At 46.9% G+C, this 19,429-nt stretch overlaps 1 protein-coding gene across 1 annotated transcript; it reads right to left on the minus strand.

Annotated features, from left to right (window-relative positions):
* Window positions 1-395: 395 nt before the first annotated feature.
* LOC127300868 (uncharacterized) lies at window positions 396-1,749 on the minus strand. The gene has a single exon (XM_051331062.2). It carries the CDS (start codon window positions 1,476-1,478, stop codon window positions 606-608), a length of 873 nt encoding a protein of 290 aa, XP_051187022.1. The 5' UTR covers window positions 1,479-1,749; the 3' UTR covers window positions 396-605.
* Between the last annotated feature and the right edge of the window lie 17,680 nt (window positions 1,750-19,429).

The following is a 19,429-nucleotide window of genomic DNA, read 5'->3' on the forward strand; positions in this document are numbered from 1 at the left end:
TTTGTTGATCATACATACTCATCAAGAACTCGCCAATAGCATAAAGAAATATAGGACAACACGTAAAATCAGTAGCATGTCAAGTATACATGTGAACTTGACCAAGTTGATCAAACAATCAATTAGAAAGGATAAAGTGCTCCTCTAGAGCTCATATATAAACACCAGAAGCATAACACGCTTCACATCCACAAGCAGAGTTTAATTAACCATGTCCTTCTACAAGAAGATCATCAACTACCGTTAATTATGAATACATGACCATCGGTGGTAGCATACAAGTGATCCCACCTTTAACTTTGGTCAGAAATTATTTAATTTTAATCACAAACTGATGAAAATTATAATACAAACGTTGCTCAATGTTGGAAGAATTTTACGGAGAAGAAGGATCATAGTTAAATCAAACCTTGTATTAATATCAATAATTCAGACACCAATTACACAGGATAGCTACTTGAGCTGAGCCATAGGTTTCGGTGACTAGTTCACAGTAAGGATGAACTAAGCTAATGCTAGCTGGGTCACATTTGATTCCAGCGACCAAATCACACCGAGCTAATATCTAGACTGAGCCTGAAATCACAATCGGTGGCGCAACCGATTCAATTGCTCCACAGGAAGTAGGGGCAGATGGCTCCCATGGTGGGCGTCCAGTTGCCGCACCCCCAATAGCACCTCCCCTGCATTGGCCCTGGCATAGCTACAACGCCCCATCTGCTCGCCACTCCGCAGAAGCATGCCCCGGCGGCGCCACCGCACAGACTTGTGTGTGGCTGCTCCTCCTCCTCCTCCTTGGGCTGGATCGGCGGCGGCGCCAAGGAGCCGGTAATCGCGATCTTGGCGCCCCTCCGCATGATTTCCACAAGAAGCCGCGCGGTGTTGCGCGCGTCATCAAGCCCGCAGTGCAGGCGGCCCTCCCACTGTAACCCCGCGGCCCGGACGGCCTCCTGCAGAGTGGCCCGCCCTCCGCCCCCGAGCACCGCCTGGAAGGGGACCCTGAGGTTGACCCAGCGATCGAAGTAGGCGGGCTTGGCGATCCCCTTGAAGACGCACTCCGATTCCAGCATCGTACGGCAATCCCAGTCCCCCCACGTCACGACGGCCAAGCTGCCGCCTTTCCTGGCCCCCGACGTCGCCGCCTGCAGCCAGCGGTGGTGCAGCCAGAGCGCTTCGCCGAGGTCCACGCCTCCGTCGACGTCCTCCTGCCGGATCCCTGTGAGCTCCCTGCAAAACTGAGTCAGCACGGGGTGGTACTTAGGGCGGACATACCTGCGGAAGGCGGACTCGATTCGGCCGGTGGCGCCGTCGACGAGGACGGAGGGGAATTCGATGATCTCCTGCGGGTAGATCCGGCTGTCCTTCTCGCAGGTGGCTTCGAAATCCACGACCAGGAAGTACTCGAACTCCTGCAGCAGGTGGGGTTGCGCCTGAGCCCACGGCGCCGCCGTGCCCCCGAGCGCCGCCGCGCTCGACATCGTCGTCCGCCCGCTGCTGGAAAAAGCACGCGCTATCACCGGGAACCGATCGCTGAGAAGCGGGATGCTTGTGGGGAGTTGGGTCGAATCCAGATCTCGGAAGGAGGGGGGGCTAGGGTTTCGATCCCGCGGGCCAATCGCGCCCTTAAATCCAGCGGAAGGCTCTCCGTCTCCGACATGAATTAGAATTGAGATTGCGTGGAGTTTACGCGGGATTCAGATGTCGGTTGCGTTGACGCGTTTTTCTTTTCTTTTCTGAATTTGTTCGTCACGTTTTTTGTTGGCCCTTGCTGAAGTCGAGTGCTCTGACTGTATGTGCTCGTATGGACACGTGCTTGCGACATTTTTGTTTTGTTTCATGGCCTGTAACTCGTATGGATGCTGGTTTGTTTCCTCGCAATATGAAGATGATGATTTGTTCTCTTGCTATATAAGAATGAATCAATTGAAATGACACAACAAAGTTGAGATATGCTAATACTTTGTCATTTATGCACGCAGCAGTTGGAAAGACTGAAAAAATTGTTCAAATATGCATCACATCACATGGAATTAAAATCGGATGACTATGTCAAAAGAATCATCCAGGCATATGGGTACACCTCGTAAGAGCAAATCCATCGCTAGCAAACCCTAGTGTCGCCCTCCACCACCCCCACGCCCCCGCGCCTCCCTCCGGGTGTAAAATGAGGTGCTCAGGTACCGGCTCCTCCTCACACAAACCCTAGTGTCACCCTCCACCGTCTCACCCACGCGATCCATGGCAGGTTCTAGGGTCACGATCACAGTCGCCGCGACAAGGGTAGGCACTGAGGTGCAGGATCCCCACCGCCTAAACACTCATCGTCGCTATAGGAGGAGACATACTACTTCCACGACAAGTTCTTCGAGTTCATCGTCCACATCACGGAAAACCCTTTTGGCCCAAAGAGGCTACCAGAGAAGTTCTCACAATTTCTCGCCGATCGGGGAGTCGGCTGCGGCTTTTGCCGGTGGCATCTCGAGGCCCTATTCAACGGACAAGGTCAGATGTTCATCCACACCAGTTGGGAGAGGTTCGCCCACGTCCACAACCTGGAGGTCGGTTGCTTGCTGAACTTCCAAGTACGAAGGAGACGGTGAGCTTAGGGTGAAGGTGACCGACGACATATGCTGCAAGCACTACCACGACGACAGCACTGATGATGGCGGGGATGGCGAAGTTTAAGTTTTCATATGTTCTTCCTTTGCGGTAAAGATGGTGAAGGCGCAGGAACCTCTAGTATATGTAAAAAATCAGGTTATCCTGTTGACTGCGTTAAATCAACTTGATGCTGATTCTGAGGCCTAGCAGCTGCTTCACATCTTTTCCATACTCTGGACGAAACCAAATTACATGTACTTGGCCTTGTGCTACTAGCACTCATCATTTGGAGTTGTTAATCCACGCCGATTGCAAATTATTCTTCGTAATTGTTTGGAGAAGGAAAACAACTTGGAAGTCTGATTGGCTATTCCATGAGATCAATATCCTCCGAGATGAGATCGTCCTGAGTTACAATATACTCCGAGATTGATTTGCAATCGGCGTTAAAACAACTTGAGGAAATTGATTGTGAAGAGTATGATCCAGCTTCTCACAAGGCGTTAGAGATTGAAAACTCTGAAAAGCAGCAGCTAGAGGTAGGAATGGCACATCGTAACGGGATGATGTAAACCCCAAAAGGCAAGGGTCATCTGATGCAAAAGGCGATGAATGGAAGAAGGATAAAATTATGAAATGTAACACTTCCATTTGCCTAGATTTGAAGAGAAACAAAGAACGACACTCTGGATATTTCGACAACGAATAAATTTTGATGTATCATTTTGGCCTTGAACCATCTAGTGTTCAGTTAAAACGACATATCTTGCTCTTGGTTTGCTTCTCTTTTTTTTTTTTGATAAAGGAAATATGTTAATATCAAAAGATACCAATTACACCTAGCCTCTGCTACAACGCAATGTCCTAATGGCATTACGGATGCACACAGCCAAAAAAGAGAAAAAGAAAACTAAGAAATAAAAGTCCCGCTACAATATCCCAATCTTAGCAACAACAATACATCCACCACCAAGACAACACCTGAAGGGAACAGTGCACCAGCATCGTCGTCGCCCGATCAAAGATCTTAGATTTTCACTCTGAAGATATTCCCCGCTCTCAAAACAATGCCTTCAACAAGAACATTGTCAGGCACAACCAGTTAAGACCAGACCTTGAGTTTTCACCCTGAAAGGTAAGACTCTGAACTTCACATGTGCTGCCGCCCCCACTTTCATACCACTGCTGCAAAGCCCGGAACACCAAGCAAGTCCCTCAACAGCGCAGAGACTTGAACCTCCCTTAGCTAGTCCTTCAATCCGGCCTTCATGATATTTTCTTCTTCTGACTTCACCATGGACTAAATGTCACTTGATGTCAACACAGAAAAGAGCTTCGCGCAGCTCCCTCCAGAACCAAACGGTCGAAATAAAAGTATGGGTGTGCACGGCCGAATACCAGCGATCCAGCAAACTCCAGGCAATAGAAGCACTGTTACATTCGCCGGCGGCGCCTTTCGGAACTCAACACTCCATCCGAGAAGGGCAGGCCTCAGGCAGGTCTTCATCTTCGCCCAAGAGAGACCCTAGGACCGCCGCCTTTATTCAGGTCGGCCCCCACGCCGGTGACCGTCCCAGGCTGGCCAAGGTTATCGCCGGAGACACCAATCGCAGATTAGGTAGTCCGGAGACACCACTCACGCCTGGGCAACACCGCAGCTCAAACAATAGCCCACCACCGCCGTCCACCGAGAGGAGAGGGAAGAGGGCCTAGGGTTTCCCCCTGCAGCCCGCCCCCACCCGAACCTCCGCCGCTGGCATGGCTCACCACCACCTCGTCGCTCGCCGTGCCGCCGCCGAGCCGAGCCCGAGCGCCGCCACCGAGGCCCCCCGACGAGAGGCTCGCGTCCTGGCCTGAGGAGGATGACCCGCGTCCAACCCCCGCGCGCGAGAGGACGAGAAGTCCCCACCAGCGCCGGCGCCGACCAGGCTTTGCCTGGCTGCACTCCCTGGCGGCGGCGAGGGAGGGGAGGGGGAGAGGGGCGGCGGCGCGGTTTCTTGTTGGTTTTCTTTTGGTTATCAAAAACTTACTTACACTACTTGTGTTGGTGCAGAAGTTTGACCTTATCCGCAAATAAGACACAAATGGTTCTCACCGTTATATCTTCTAAGCATAGCTGCTAGTCATCTTTATAAATTAGAGTCTCCACATATCACAGTTATAAGCATGCACCAGATTTAGCTACATCTAAATTTAGTTTCATACAATTATTTTCTTTTTAACTTCAAGCATTTCTGAATTGTCATTGTGCATTTATTAGTGTTCTTTTGAGAACGGGCAGATTTTTCTTGCAAAAGGATACATACCGTATGTGTGGGCATAGACGTAATATGTTCTCTTGAAGTTATTAACTCAATTTTCATATACATTTTTATTCATAAGAAAATAAAGATCAAAGGTGTAGTTGTCTTATGTAAGCTAGTCCTCTCATTTTCAGTTTCTTTCTCCACTTAACCAACAATAACTAGAACACAGGATATTAAAACAGGGGGTCTTTTAGGGTACAGTTTACTAGTCCTATGGACTAGTAGTATTTGTGATAATTTACATGGTAAGAAAATCATGATACAGATTTGGGTTGATTTGTTACCCTCTAAATTGCAATTGTGTCACATCATAGTTTGATATACTGATGATACTTACGTGTCCATGAACATTTTTTTATCCACAAGGTTTTAACCCACTCACACCACATGGACACAAAAATATCTGATTATATTTTGGATGTATGGTTGTTTGATGTAATGAGGCTCGGTTCAGCCAAAAATGCACAAACAGTCTGCCACTATGTTGAATTTTTTTTCACAAATGAATTTAGTAGTACTCCTTTTTAGTGGATACTCTAAGGCTGCAACTGAAATTAAGCATACCTGTTTTGAAAAAAGGCAGAGAAAGTTCCATGCAAGTTTTAGATAAATTATATTTGAATTAATAATAGAAATGTTTTCCGCAATTACAAAAATTTCGGTAATTTTGTTGGGTATGATAATGTATCTCTATATGGAATATTTTTCTTTGGTCCTAAAAGCATACGAGGCATCGTCTCAATCTAGCGTTGCGAGAACACCGAACATAAGCCGATGTCGATGCCACGTCGTTTACGGCGGGCCAGCTATGTCATTAGCACAATCTGGTTAGCCTAATTTAATGCCGGCCAACCGCCAGTCAGCTTTGATTAATGCGGTGACGGTTTCCTATGCAGTGGCAGGCAAGGCGTCCTACTTTGGCTGCCGCATGACAGGGGAGAAGGAGAAGTTCGACTACAACTTGGTATACTACCATCACCCCAGTGACAGGCTTTAGCTTGGTTTAAGTTTAAATTTTAATTGAATTTCATTCTAATTTATAAAATGTAACAAAATATTAATGAAATTTAAGTTTTCCTTTGAATTTTAAAATCATTCTAGGGGTGGCTTTGCATAGGCACCCCACGTATGCGGCTACTAGTGGTTGCATCCCCGTACGCTCGATATTTCGTTACTGTTGGATGATATGTGGAGTTCCTCTATGAGATGTATAAATATGATACAACAAGATATATGGGTTCCCGGACAAATAAACTATATCACATGATTTTAAATAAATTTTAAAATCAGAAATATAGCAACTTGATAAAACTAGGGTGGCCCGAACCAAGAACCATCTGGTCTGAAGTTGACGATACTTACCACTGGCATTTAGATAGAAATGCATCTTCATTGCAATAGAGTTTTGATCTATTTTAAACTTTGTTTGTCTAACCATCAATTAAGCGAGGATTCCTGAAATCCGAGGTTGTCATCGGACACCCAAAACTAGCGAACCTATGCGTGCACTCCAAAAGCAAGTTGTACATTGTTTCACTACGTGGAGAAATTCTTATCATTCTGAATATTTATTACACAAATATGACCATTTTTTCAAAATTTACCAAGTTCTATATAAAGGGCGGACCCCAACTAGGCCCTCAAAAGCGCGTTGTGACAGCCGCTCTCCGTGGCGGAGCACGAGGCGGCGCTCATGGCCACCTACGGGCCATACGGCATGCCATACAACCGTGTCGGACACCACTCTTTTTGGGCCGGCCACGAAGCATCCATGGCGTGCCACATCGTGGCCCAGTCCCCACCTTGTCTCTCGACTGGCGTGTCTTGGTCATCGTCACGCAACGGGTCGTCAAGTGCGAGATTGCCGCTCGTCCCCAAGATGGAACCTTCACCACCACCTCGCCGCTCCACTGACATTGTCTTCTGGGATGCTCCGCTCCTCGTCTCGAAGAGCGAGCCGCACCTTGTCCCAAAGACCGAGCTGCTCATTGCCCCGAAGAAGGAGTAGGGGACATGCCCCCTCGGGGTTGCCGCTTTCCCCAGCGCCCCGGCAAGAAGAGGCTGGTTGTCGCCGTCGTTGCAAAAGAAGGAGAACATGCAGTTCTCCAGGGAGAACCTCGGCAGAAGGTGGCTCTCCACACCCCCAAAAACCCGAAGGACTCATTGGGGCTCAGCAAGGTGCTGGCAAAATCCGCTAACGACGTGCCGGTGGCGGTCCGCGAAGGACGAAGAGTTCACGAAGTGACAGTCGGTGGAGGATAGTAGCGGCTCAGTATTCAAGGTTGATAGTGGCGAGTTGAGCACCTTCTCGTCCTCTTTCTAGGATGATGACATCGGCGATGGCGGCAACCTTATGAACAGTGGCACATGTGGCCTCGACTGGCGCCCATTCGACCTCCGTGACTACTAGATCTAGGGCTTAGGACATTTTTAGTTAAATTTCATTCAAATTTTAAAATCCTAAATATTTACATGAAATTGTCATGTTTCGGTTAAATTTCATATTCTATTTTATTCTTTTTGGGGGCTTCCGTGGAGATGTTCCCGACCATGTAAAATGAAATACATCGTCTGGTCAAGATATGAAAGCAAGTATAGCTATATAAGAAATGTTCTTGTATTACATGGTTGCGTTGCCGAAATATCAACAATCTAGTCTGCCATACATTCAAGATCTTTCCTTTTCTATTTTTGCATGTACCCAGTTTGCCCTTTGCTGAAAATATAGTACTATTCCAATCAACAAGTATTGATAAATCTGAACCATCTAATTTGTTGGTTGGAACGGTTGGTATTTGTTTATCCCTGCCGTAAAAAGCCTCTAAAACAGAGATTTGACAAAGCATGACATATCAGAATTGCACCCCACCCCAAATATCTGAAGTGCGAGACGATATTAGTTTCGGTGGATCTTGGTGTGTATGTGCAACAACATCATAAGCCGTTGCGTCCTGCACTTTGTCAGTTTCATGTCCAGTTTATTTGTTCTATCCCTTAATCAAAGGTTCTATATCAGATTGTCCTATTGAAATTTATGAATAAAGTATTTTTATTCGCTTATTAGATTCTAGAGAATTGTCCTTGATTTCTGTATTGACAAAATCTGCCATGTTAATTCTGTTTACTTGCTCACAAAATAATTATGTTTAATTTCACTTAAAGAAAAAGTATGTGCATTTTAATGGAAACAATATGCCTGTCTAAAAAAAGTTCAGACCAGAAGAGTCAAAACATATTTAAGATAACCAAGAAAAACGTATTTTTATACTATCACATATGCAACTCTATCTGCTACAACTATTTCCTTGTAAGTTACCGGATTAATAGACCTTTGCAGTGCCTTAAAACACAACGCTATCAAAGTATTGGAAAGGCGTAACCCTAATCAGGGCTGCCGGGTGCATTATATATGCCAGACATTACAGAGAAGTCCACCTCACATACGAGGGGAGTTCGGTTACGTACATACAGGAGGTACAAATACAGGACAGCCTATATACAGTTTAACACTCCCCCTCAATCATAACTCGTCTAAGTTAAGATTGCGACGAAACAATTCCAGCTGTCCTCTAGCAAGTGGCTTAGTAAAACCATCAGCAACTTGATCGCCTGAAGGTATAAACTTTATGTCCAACAATTTTGTGCAACTCTCTCACGAACAAAGTGATAGTCAATCTCAATATGCTTAGTCCTAGCATGGAAGACAGGATTAGCAGAGAGATATGTCGCACCAATATTATCACACCATAGTACTGCAGATCGAGTCTGTGATATACCCAATTCTTTAAGCAGTGTTTGCACCCATATAACTTCAGTTGTACCATCAGCCAACGCCTTGTACTCAGCTTCTGTACTAGACCTAGAAACTGTAGCTTGTTTCCTTGCACTCCATGATATCAGGTTTGGACCCAAAAACGCTGTAAATCCACCAGTAGACCTTCTATCATCTCGACACCCAGCCCAGTCAGCATCAGAAAATGCACTGACCAATGTAGATGGGGATCGGTGAAAATGGAGCCCAAGTGTAAGGGTACCACGCAGATACCGAAGAATCCTCTTGACTGCAGTCCAATGAACAGTAGTAGGAGCATGTAAAAACCGACACACCTTGTTGACAGAGAAAGAAAGATCTGGTCTTGTCAATGTGATATACTACAAGGCTCCAACTATACTTATGTACCGAGTAGAGTCATCAGTACTAAGAACCTCACCATCAGTCAAAGACAACTTATCCATCACAGACAATGGTGTATCAGCCGTCTTACATATATGCATATTGACATGGTGAAGTAGATCATTCGCATACTTTGTTGAGAAAGGACAACACCATCATGCACCTTTTTAACCTCAATGCCAAGGAAATAATGAAGCTCACCAAGATCCTTCAAAGCAAAGTCAATACCAAGATCATGCAAGAGAGCAGTCACAACCTTCTCAGAAGAGCTAGCTACAACAATATCATCCACATAAATGAGCATGAAGATAGATACTCCCCCTTTGTTGTAGAAAAACAACGATGTATCAGCCTTGGAAGCAGAAAAACCAAGAGACTGCAATTTTGAGCTAAGACGAGAATACCAAGCCTGAGGTGCTTGTTTGAGACCATACACCGCCTTGTCCAACTTACACACACGCCCAACCCGTGTCTCATACCCAGGAGGCTGACGCATGTAGACTTCTTCTTCCAGAAGACCATGCAAAAACGCGTTCTTCACATCTAATTGCCGCAGATTCCAACCTTGAGACACTGCCAAAGACAACACGAGACGTATAGTAGCTGCTTTCACAACTGGACTGAATGTGTCTTCATAGTCAATACCATAACGTTGCTTAAAACCCTTGGCAACTAGTCTGGCCGTGTATCTATCAACAGTACCATCTGCCTTGCGTTTGATCTTATAGACCCACTTATAGTCGATAACATTCTGACCATGAGTAGTAGGAACTAAATGCCAAGTCGCATTCTTCATGAGAGCCAACTACTCCTCATCCATAGCAGTTTTCCAACGAGTATCTGCAAGGGCCTCAGCAGTAGAGGAAGGTTCACCTGTACTGCAAAAATTTCCAAATTTAACTCGATCATATCGGATTGTACCATCAATGTAGGTCTTAGGCTTAACAATGCCACTTTGTGAGAGTGTACGCAGACGATCAGGCGGCACAGACGGAGCAGCAGACGGCACCACAGAAGATCCAGGCACCACAGTTGGCGAAGTATCCGCATCAGATCTCGAAACTGTCGTGTTCTCAGTCATTGCCGCAGAAGATCTGGACGAGACGGTCGGGTCGGCCGCACGCGCACTGTCGGCTGCACGCGTCCCGCGAGGCGGGAAAGGATCGCCTGCCGACCCTGTTGTCGATCTCGATACCGAGGTGGATTCACCTGGCGCTGCAGACCGGTCAGGAGACCTGCCACCAGTATCTTCACCGGGATCCGTGCCAGGAGAAAAAAAAACCCATAATTAGCACCATAATTAGCTCCAGAAGCAGAATTTTCAGCAGATTCCTGAACATAAGACTCAGCAGCAATATTGTCAGTAGGATTAGCATCGGTTGGATCCTGTAAATCATGCCCCTCATGAGAATGCAATGTAAGAGGTTGTAATGAAAGAGGGAGAAGACTAATTTCCTCACGGAGACGAGCACCAGCATTGGAATGCAGTGAGGCAAAAGGAAAAATTGATTCATCAAAGACAATGTCACGGGAGATATACACTTGACCACTAGATATGTCAAGACATCTGTATCCCTTGTGTAGACTGCTATACCCTAAGAAGGCACATTGTATGGATCTAAATTGTAGTTTATGCCGATTATAGGGACGGAGATTTGGCCAACATGCACATCCAAAAATGCGCAGAAAAGAGTAGTCACCTTTGTTTCCAAAGAGACGCTCCATGAGAGTTTTAGACTGGATAACTTTGCTAGGGAGGCGATTGATAAGGTAGAAAGTTGTAAGGAAGGCTTCATCCCAAAACTGATGTAGCCCCGCCTATCGTCGACGCCACACCATGGCCAAGGAGTCCCCCAAGTGGACCAACAACACCAACCCCCACCATATATGATGTAGCCCCGCCTATCGTCGACGCCACATCATGGCCAAAGAGTCCCCCAAGTGGACCTTCAACCCTAACCCACGCTACACGCGACAAGGTGAACTCCTTCCTCTCGATACTCGACCTCGTCAATACCTTGGATGGAATGCTACCTCATGTCGGTATGTTATATGTCATTAGGTACGAGAGTCATCGAGGACCGAAGAGGAGGAACATCCATGGTGCAAGGAAGCAAGGGGAGGGAAGAGGAGCCATTCATCATGGTGCAAGGAAGAAGAAGAAGAAGAAGAAGAGGAAGAAGGAAGAGGAAGAAGAGGCAAGAGGGGAGACAGGCCAGGCCGGCCCCAGGCCCGGTCTGACCGGCCCTATGACCGGCCAGGCCGGCCCAGTGCCCGGCTCGACCGGCCTCCCAACCGGCCTGGTCCGGTTTCGACCGGATTTTCCGCCTGTGCCATCCGGAAGCATGTCCCGGGGCCCCGAGAGCCCCGCCCGGTCACCGCCCGGCCCAGAATCCGGTTTGGACCGGATGGCCCGGTCCCAGACCCGGTCGGACCGGCCCCTGGACCGGATTTCACGGGTTTGACCCACCAACTTGTACCCGTTCGACCCTTGCTGCCTTGTATGCCTATATAAGCACCCCGGTCGCCCCCTTACCTCTTTAGACAAGATTTAGGCTTAGACATGAAGTTGAGCTTTGTCTCCCTAGGGTTTCATCCCCTTTGTATCAAGGCTACCCATGTTGGATGATTGGATTTGGTGTGTGAGATTCTAGTGTTACCCACTCTCTCTCCCACTCCTAGATTCATCTCCCTCACCAATCTCTCCGCTCGGAATTCTACCGCGTGTCTCTTCCGGGTTGATTCTATTGGCGTGGTCCGTCGAGCCACGGGGTAAGTAATCGATTGTATCGGGTTGGTGTGTGTGCGTGAGTTCATCGTGTTCTTCGTGTTCATCGAGTTCTTCGCGCTCTCCCTCTCTCCCTCCTTTGGATTTCGGGTCAACCGCAAGATCGGGCCACACACGGGGTCTTAGACCTCATCATATGGTATCAGCAGCCTTTGGTTTCCGCGGATTTGACCCCCCACCCATCCAATTTCGTCTCTAAAAATTTTCCCCAAAAATCCCCAAAAATAGCCCTAATTTGCCTCTTGACCGATCTGCGATTTCGTTGCGTTTTGAGTGGTTTTGGTCCATGGATTTGGTGTTGGAGTGCTTGATCTACTATCTCCCCAACTTTTAGCCCCCAATTCCATCGTTTCCCCTCCGATTTGGTCAATTTGGTCGATTTTCGTGAAGAACAGGAGAGAGAAACTGCGTCCCGGTTGAGAAATCCGGTCAACCGGGCTGCAGACCGGCCGGGCCAGCCCAGAACCCGGTCGACCGGCCGTGTGACCGGCCAGGCCAGCCCCAGGTCCGGCCCAACCGGCCCCTGGACCGGGCGCCACCCCTCCACCGCCACCGCCGACCACCGCCACTCCTCTCCTCCGCCGGCAAGCACCGCCATCATCCACAACCACCGGCAAACACCACCGCGGCCCCAACAAACACCGCCGCATCCGCAAGAGCATCGACACCACCACCACCGGCATACCACCGCCACCACCGCCAAGCTATATTGACCCGACTTCTTCTGCTAACTTGTGTTTGCTTGTGCCGGTTTGAGTGCCTTGTTGTGACACTAACCCGCAGCTCCGAAGCAAGCGACGACATCCTCGGCACCCCGGACTTGCAACCGTACTCTTGACATCACCGCCTTCATCGGAAGTTGTGTGTTCCGACACCGCCTAACATCTAGGTATAACTTGCACCCCACCTTGTAATCCCTTTTCTTTTGCGATCTATCCTATTGAGCATTGCTTATCTAGTGTTGCGAGACATTGCACGTGGCCCCGCATTGTGAGGTGTGTGTGTAGCGTTGAGTAAGGCACCCAAGCAAACACTCGTGTGGCAAGATAGCAAAAGCGAGGCTAACGCTAACATAGTGCGTGAAAAAGCCCCAAAATCACAAAAAGAGTGCGAGTAGCACCATACATCCATACATCCATACATCCATACGCCCATACATACAAAAGTGTACAAAGTTCCACCACATATACAAAAGAGTGTCAAGTGCCACCAAATACAAAAGAGAAAAAGCTTTTAAGCAAAAGAGAGATAAGAGAAGAGAGGCCGCGTGTGAATCTTGTTGTCTCTTCGTTTGCAACCAAAGCTTTGATCTCTTCTTGTGTTAGTGTGACACCGAGCACCCTTGCTTAAGGGCTTCTTACACTTTTCCGCTCATTCCTTGGTCGCACTAACCCCGTTCATCCCGTGTGTGCGTTCCACATCTTTTCCGTGTTTATAGTGATCATCGCTTTGACATTTGAATTTTTGGATTTTACCCACTCTTGACAATACACTTGATTTCGGATTTCGTCTTTTGGCTTTCCACCACACTCACCTAACACCATATTTGCTAGCTTTTGCGTGTGCTTTTGTGTGAGTGCCCGATACAATTGTGTTTTGACCTCGGCTTGTTGGATCGCCCCGATCTTATCATACCACGGTAAGATTGCGAGGTAGTGTTCTTCCACTAACATACACCATATACATACCATCGTGCTAACATGAATAGAGAAGATGAGGATACGGAGGAGTACACGGAGCACTCCGAGGAGGACACCTCCTCAAGCACCGCGGATGTGGAGGAACATGTGGAGCTCGACACCGACTATGGCTCCGCGAGCATCGCCAACATGACCGACATCGAGGAGCTCTACACCGACTTTGGCTCCGCGAGCATCACCGACATGACCGACATCGAGGAGCTCTACATCGACAATGGCTCCTCAAGCATGGACGACATGGTGGAGCAACGCCACGACTACGACATCGACGACATGGCGGAGCAACACCACGAGTGCGACATCGACGACTTGGTGGAGCAACGCCACGCCTACGACATCGACACCATGGCGGAGCCTCACCTAGTCTCCACAAGGAGCAATGACGATGCTCCCAAGTACCACCACTTGGCCCATGGAGCTACATATGAAGATCAAGGACACCCACGATGGCGCCATCATATGGATCATCAAGAGCGTCCCCATCATGAGCGTCATCGACACGCTTCTACGAGCTCCACAAGGCGCCACCATGAGCGTGCTTATGCACAAGATCGTCGACTTCAAGTACATCATGTGGAGCATCATGAGCGTCCCCAACATGATCGTCATCGACACTCTTCTCCAAACTCCACAAGGCGCCACAAGCGACATGCCAAGCCACATGAGCCATCATCTACACATGTTGAGGATCGTCATCGATGCACACCATCACATGATCGTCGTCGCCAACCACCATCTCATGGATCCCATCGACACATGTCACCGCGTGATATTCACCGACACGAGCCACACCATGAGCGCCATCGACAAACATCTTCCACGGATCTTCGACGACACCACTCAAGCCATGGTGATGATGCCCGAAGACGAGAGCCTCGACATGAAGACGACGACCACCACCATACGGTGTCTACCACTTCGAGGATGGCAAGTGCACATCGAGCATACCTTCCTCATAAGGCGACTTCCACCTCTTGTGCCACCACCACAATGGCCCCTACCTCGTCACATGCCTATGGACTCCGATGCTACAAGTGCAAGAAACAAGGCCACCCTCCACGGGAATGTCCCAATCTCCTATGTGAGGTGTGCAAGGCCAAGGGTCACGTGGCATGGCAATGCACAACGCCAAGTGCCAAGACGCTCTACTTCGACAAGCTACAAGCACAAGTCCCCAAGATGCCTATTGCGCCAACACTTCAAGATGAAGATCGCCAAGGTGAACTCAAGGGTGACATTGAGCCGAGCCTAGCTCTCATCAACACTACGGTGCCACCGCTTGAGGATGACTTGGGAGGCGATGGAGTTGAGCATGGTGACCATGGGATTCTCCCTTCACCTATGGAGGCGCATGGAGTTGAGATGGTTGAGCATGGGAACTTCCCTTCAACCAAGGAGGCGCATGAAGATGAGAAAGTCGAGCCTACTCCTATATGCTTGATGGATGAGTTGGTACCAATCCCGTGTGAGCATGAGAGCCACCTAGCCCACTTGAGTGAGAGTGATAGTGAGTTGAGTGACTCCCACCCCATATGTGAGTTTGAGTGCTTCCATTTGGAGGACATGAGTGATACACAAAGTGAGTTGAGAGAGGTAGATGATAGGTACATGGAGGACATCGCTTTGTCTAACACATTAACCTCTCCCTCATTTGTGTCTTCTTATGTTGCACTAGGTTCCACGGAGGACGAGTTCCCGCTCATGGAGACGATGTACATGGTGCATGAAGATGATGATATCTCACCATGCTTACTCCAAGATCGACATGTCGACCACATGGATCCTCCTACTTCCACAACACCTACCTCAAATGAGTCGGCCTACAAAGGTAACAACATAGGTGTTGATGATGCCATGATCCCACTAGTGGACATGATGACTTACGAGTGCATGCATGATCTTGATGATACATTTGCTACGTCACATGCTACTTTCACTTTCCCATGTGATGCTTTGCTTGATAACATTGTTGATCATGTGGAATTGATTGCTTGTGATACCATGACCATGCCATGCTACGAGAGTTTCACTTTTTCCATGCTTGCTTGCCATAATGATCATGTTTGTGTTGTGACACCCTTGATGAACACTTGCTCTTTACATAGGGTTGTCGACAACAATGATAACATGTCCCGCATGCTTTGCCCCAAATGTTTACACCATTCCATGATCCTTGCATCCAAGATTGTGAACAATTGCTCTTTCTTATGCTTGGTATGCAAAAATGCTTATTTCATTGTCCATGAGATGGCCCCCATAGCCTTCTCTATTTTTGATGATCATGAGTTACCACATGCCATGAATGCACCTTCTTGCCATATGCATCATCGCCATGCATTTCATACTATGTTGATTGACACTAATGGTGATGTGCACAAGACATGGAACATCATGATGGATGATGTGTTCCTCTACCATGCACACACGCTTTTTGTTTTCTCTTTTGTGTGTATAGGTACCCGAATGACAACTTCCACCGCTACGGAGCATGAGCTCACGAAACACGCAATTGAGTGCTACCCCAACACGGACGAGATACATGATCCAACCCATGGGATTCACGCCAAAGGGTATGTTCCCAAACGCCTTCGCCCTCGTGTGTTTCCGGCTTGTCTTGTCGAGCTTCCGGTTTGGACCAATGCCTCGTCACCTCTTTTGCTTCTTATGCAACATATCTTGACACATCTTGTTGGCACAATGGTTGTTGTATGTCTTGATGTTATCATCATACACTCCAAGAATCTCAAGGACCATGTCATACATGTGAGAGACTAATACGTCTCCGACGTATCGATAATTTCTTATGTTCCATGCCACATTATTGATGTTATCTACATGTTTTATGCACACTTTATGTCATATTCGTGCATTTTCTGGAACTAACCTATTAACAAGATGCCGAAGTGCCAGTTCCTGTTTTCTGCTGTTTTTGGTTTCAGAAATCCTAGTAACGAAATATTCTCGGAATCGGACGAAATCAACGCCCAAGTTCCTATTTTCACCGGAAGCATCCAGAACACCCGGGAAGGACCAGAGGGAAGCCCTGGGGGCCCCACACCACACCCCGGCGTGGCCAGGGGGGGGCCGCGCCGCCCTATAGTGTGGGCCCCCCAGAAGCCCTCCTGCGCCGCCTCTTCGCCTATTTAAAGCCCCTGGATCGAAAACCCTGATACGTTCGACGAAAACCACAGAAACCTTCCAGAGCCGCCGCCATCGCGAGGCCAAGATCTGGGGGACAGGAGTCTCTGTTCCGGCACGCTGCCGGAGCGGGGAAGTGCCCCCGGAAGGCTTCTCCATCGACACCGCTGCCATCTCCACCGCCATCTTCATCACCGCTGCTGCTCCCATGAGGAGGGAGTAGTTCTCCATCGAGGCTCGGGGCTGTACCGGTAGCTATGTGGTTCATCTCTCTCCTATGTACTTCAATACAATAATCTCATGAGCTGCCTTACATGATTGAGATTCATATGATGATGCTTGTAATCTAGATGTCATTATGCTAGTCAAGTGAGTTTTACTTATGTGATCTCCGGAGACTCCTTGTCCCACGTGTGTAAAGGTGACAGTGTGTGCACCGTGTGGGTCTCTTAGGCTATATTTCACAGAATACTTATTCACTGATGAATGGCATAGTGAGGTGCTTATTTATATCTCTTTATGATTGCAATGTGTTTGTATCACAATTTATCTATGTGCTACTCTAGCAATGTTATTAAAGTAGTTCTATTCCTCCTGCACGATGTAATGGTGACAGTGTGTGCATCCGTGTTAGTACTTGGTTTATGCTATGATCATGATCTCTTGTAGATTATGAAGTTAACTATTGCTATGATAGTATTGATGCGATCTATTCCTCCTACATATGCATGAAGGTGACAGTGTGCATGCTATGTTAGTACTTGGTTTAGTCTTTTGATCTATCTTACACTCTAAGGTTACTAAAATATGAACATTAATTGTGGAGCTTGTTAACTCCGGCATTGAGGGTTCGTGTAATCCTATGCAATGTGTTCATCATCCAACAAGAGTGTAGAGTATGCATTTATCTATTCTGTTATGTGATCAATGTTGAGAGTGTCCACTAGTGAAAGTATAATCCCTAGGCCTTGTTCCTAAATACTGCTATCGCTGCTTGTTTACTGTTTTACTGTGTTACTACTGCTGCAATACTACCACCATCAACTACACGCCAGCAAGCTATTTTCTGGCACCGTTGCTACTGCTCATATATATTCATACCACCTGTATTTCACTATCTCTTCGCCGAACTAGTGCACCTATTAGGTGTGTTGGGGACACAAGAGACTTCTTGCTTTGTGGTTGCAGGGTTGCATGAGAGGGATATCTTTGACCTCTTCCTCCCTGAGTTCGATAAACCTTGGGTGATCCACTTAAGGGAAAACTTGCTGCTGTTCTACAAACCTCTGCTCTTGGAGGCCCAACACTGTCTACAGGAAAAGGAGGGGGAAGTAGACATCAAGCTATTTTCTGGCGCCGTTGCCGGGGAGGAAAGGTAAAAGGTACTCACACTCCGGACCTCGGCTACTAAGATATTTTCCGGCGCATTGTAAGTACTCAAAGCTATTTCCTTTAGATCCTGCAATTGCATCTTTTTGTTTCTTGTTTACACTAGTTTGGCATAATGGACAAAAATGAACTTCTATTGCTATTTCCTGATTTAAAACATGGATTATTTGATGCGAAAATTAAAAAACCTATGGAATCTTATTTGCATGCTGGTAGTAATATTAGTATGAACGCTTTGAACACCATTGTTGATAATGATATAGAAAGTTCTAAGCTTGGGGAAGCTGGTTTTCATGATCTTTTTAGTCCCCCAAGCATTGAGGAGAAAATTTTCTTTGATGATACTTTGCCTCCCATATATGATGATTATAATGATAGTGGTCTTTTGGTGCCACCTACTATGGAGAGTAAATTTTGTTGTGATTATACTATGCCTCCAACACTTGATGAGAATAATAATGATAGCTACTTTGTTGAATTTGCTCCCACTATTACTAATAAAATTGATTATGCTTATGTGGAGAGTAATAATTTTATGCATGAGACTCATGATAAGAATGCTTTATGTGATAGTTATATTTTTGAGTTTGCTCATGTTGCTACTGAAAGTTATTATGAGAGAGGAAAATATGGTTGTAGAAATTTTCATGTTACTAAAATGCCTCTCTATGTGCTGAAATTTTTCAAGCTATACTTGTTTTATCTTCTTATGCTTGTTACTTTGCTCTTCATGAACTTGTTTATTTACAAGATTCCTATGCATAGGAAGCATGTTAGACTTAAATGTGTTTTAAATTTGCCTCTTGATGCTCTCTTTTGCTTCAAATACTATTTCTTGCGAGTGCATCATTAAAATCGCTGAGCCCATCTTAATGGCTATAAAGAAAAGAACTTATTGGGAGATAACCCATGTGTTATTTTGCTACAGTACTTTGTTTTATATTTGTGTCTTGGAAGTTGTTTACTACTGTAGCAACCTCTCCTTATCTTAGTTTTGTGTTTTGTTGTGCCAAGTGAAGCCTCTAATCGAAGGTTGATACTAGATTTGGATTTCTGCGCAGAAACAGATTTCTATCTGTCACGAATCTGGGCTGTTTTCTCAGTAGAAAAATCAGAAAAATATGCCAATTTACGTGCGTGTTCCTCAGATATGTACGCAACTTTCATTAGTTTTGAGTTTTCTGATCTGAGCAACGGAATTATTTATTAGAAATTCGTCTTTACGGACTGTTCTGTTTTGACAGATTCTGCCTTTTATTTCGCATTGCTTCTTTCGCTGTGTTGGGTGGATTTCTTTGTTCCATTACCTTCCAGTAGCTTTGAGCAATGTCCA

Source organism: Lolium perenne, chromosome 7 (genome assembly GCF_019359855.2).
Source record: "Lolium perenne isolate Kyuss_39 chromosome 7, Kyuss_2.0, whole genome shotgun sequence".
In the NCBI taxonomy this organism is placed as follows: domain Eukaryota; kingdom Viridiplantae; phylum Streptophyta; class Magnoliopsida; order Poales; family Poaceae; genus Lolium; species Lolium perenne.